The sequence below is a fragment of the Trifolium pratense genome, linkage group LG4, assembly GCF_020283565.1.
Source record: "Trifolium pratense cultivar HEN17-A07 linkage group LG4, ARS_RC_1.1, whole genome shotgun sequence".
In the NCBI taxonomy this organism is placed as follows: domain Eukaryota; kingdom Viridiplantae; phylum Streptophyta; class Magnoliopsida; order Fabales; family Fabaceae; genus Trifolium; species Trifolium pratense.
Window position 1 is genome coordinate 37,629,993 of NC_060062.1, and position 2,414 is coordinate 37,632,406.

At 26.5% G+C, this 2,414-nt stretch overlaps 1 protein-coding gene across 1 annotated transcript; it reads left to right on the forward strand.

Annotated features, from left to right (window-relative positions):
• The first annotated feature begins 470 nt into the window (after positions 1 to 470).
• LOC123923284 (elicitor-responsive protein 1-like) lies at positions 471 to 2,145 on the forward strand. Its single transcript, XM_045975972.1, has 5 exons — positions 471 to 710; positions 1,059 to 1,127; positions 1,252 to 1,390; positions 1,493 to 1,628; positions 1,775 to 2,145. Exons 1-5 carry the CDS (start codon positions 644 to 646, stop codon positions 1,841 to 1,843), a joined length of 480 nt encoding a protein of 159 aa, XP_045831928.1. The 5' UTR covers positions 471 to 643; the 3' UTR covers positions 1,844 to 2,145.
• The last annotated feature ends 269 nt before the right edge of the window (positions 2,146 to 2,414 follow it).

The following is a 2,414-nucleotide window of genomic DNA, read 5'->3' on the forward strand; positions in this document are numbered from 1 at the left end:
TTTTTAATTGCATTACTCATATAATTTGTTGCTTATATGGTAAGTTTGTGTATCAAATAACACAACTCTAAATAATATATTTATTACTTTTATCTACTCCATAAGAGTTTTATTGGTGGTCAAGATAGAACAAACAAGTCATAATAATATTGAGTTTTTATGATCTGTTGACGAAATAATAAACATCATCTAAAATACATAAACACAACTGTGAAATTTCAAATTTAAATGAAGGAAAAATATTCGGACTTCAAAATATTAACATTGTCGTCCGTTGAACTAAAATTTACCGACTTGAAGTTTTTTTATAAAAAGAAAAGAAATACCTAGTTAACTTCATTTAAGCCAATTGACAATTCTTTATTTTAGTTTTGGAAAAAGGAAGACCAAGATTGAGATAGCTGACCGTGTATGGTTCACATCGTTCCTTTGATTTGTTGTACAAGACCATACTAAGTCTTCATCCTATTATATTATATTCTAGGTGCTTCTCATGCTAAGGACTCTATATAAACAAGGTTCAACTCCTTCCAAAAATATACTAAAAATCAACTTAAAGCCAAAAACATATACTTGTTAACAAGAATTTTTAGAAATTTAATCTTCAAGGACATATTACAAACAATTTGTAGACTCAAAGATAATGGCAATTGGATTCATGGAAGTACATCTTGTCAAAGCTAAAGGCCTCAATGGCACATGTTTCTTTGGTATATAGAAAATTCTTCTTCCCTTTTTTTTTTTTTTTTTTTTTTTTTTATAAATATGATTCTTCCAAAGTGAAAAACTTACTTTTAGTTTTAGTCTAAATATAACATTTAAGTATATTAAAAATCAATAATTGATATTATGGACATTTCATAACTTATTTTAGAGTCAATCATTGATTAAAAATCAATAATCACACTTAAGTTTCTCTCCATGCATTTTAGAGTCAATTATTAGGTTTGCTTAAATGTGTTATTTGCTTTCAACTTATTTTATTTTTAGTTTCTTGGTGTTCTAATAATTGGTTAAAAAACTCTTAAACATGTTCAAGTTCATAACTCCTTTTTGAGGTGGAATGGAGGATCCTTATGTTTTGATACAATATCAAGGACAAGAGAAGAGGAGCAATATTGCTAAAGGTTAGTTCTATAATGGCTTATTTAACTTCATCCTTGAGTAGTGCTTAAAACAATAATCTATTTTAACAATGTGACATAAAAATATGTCATGAATACACAATTTTCTAATGTTTTCTTGGTGCAGGTAGCGGCAGAAATCATGTATGGGATGAAAAATTTATTTTCAAAGTTGAAAACCATGGATCAAGTGATAAAAACAAACTCATTTTCAAAATAATGGACAAAGACACATTTTCTGATGATGATTTCATTGGACAAACCATGTAAGACTAATGTCTTCCACATATATAGTATTATATATTTCATTAATGATTACTTCATTAACTAAATCTTAATTATTTTTGTTTGTTTAATTCTTTAAATAGAATCTATGTAAAAGATTTATTGGCTGAAGGTGAACAAAATGGAGTTTCTAAGCTACCACCTCTTAAATATAGAGTGATTCGTGCTAATCAGTCATATCGTGGAGAAATTGATGTTGCCATTACTTTTACTCCAAAGGTATATATCATATTTATTTTTTGTAAATATATATATATGTTATTACATTTAAAACAATTGCTAATTAACTTAATTATAGTGCACTAAATAGCAAAATGTTAATTGAAATTTTGTTTAATGTTTGGTTGATTGAAATTCATTCATAGGTGGAAGATGAATTAATTGAAGAAGACATAGGAGGATGGAAAGAAAGTAACTACCATCATCTATCTTAGATTAGTATGGCCAGCATATATGAAAATAAGTCGTTAACTAAAAATAGTTTGTAATTTTGAATCTTGTAACATTTTGAATCACTAGTTCATATTTTTGGATTATTAATTTTTAGGAAGTATTAAAGGCAGAAATGTGCACTGTTAGTTGATAGTCAGAATGGTTATTAGAGAGGTGATTAATTAAATTGTTAGTTAGGCTTATGGTAACTATCTATCTGTTTTTACATATGATGATGCTTGTATTTTTTTCTTTTTGTATTATTTAATTCAATCAAATTCATTTCTTATTTTCTTCATTTCAATTTTTTTTGGAATATTATTTTATAAAATAATATTGGAGGTAGCACCGGAGTTTTTTTTTTTGGATATATCGGTTAACGATAAAGATAACCAAAGAAAAAGATAATACAGCTGGAGTTCTAATAGAATATTACATTAGTATTATTATTTTGGCAAAATTACACTGCAAGTCCTTTATCTTATTTTTTTGTAACAGTTTGGTCCTTTATCTTTTTTTTGTAACAATTTGGTCCTTTAACTTTTTTTTTTGTAACACTTTGGTCCTTATCTT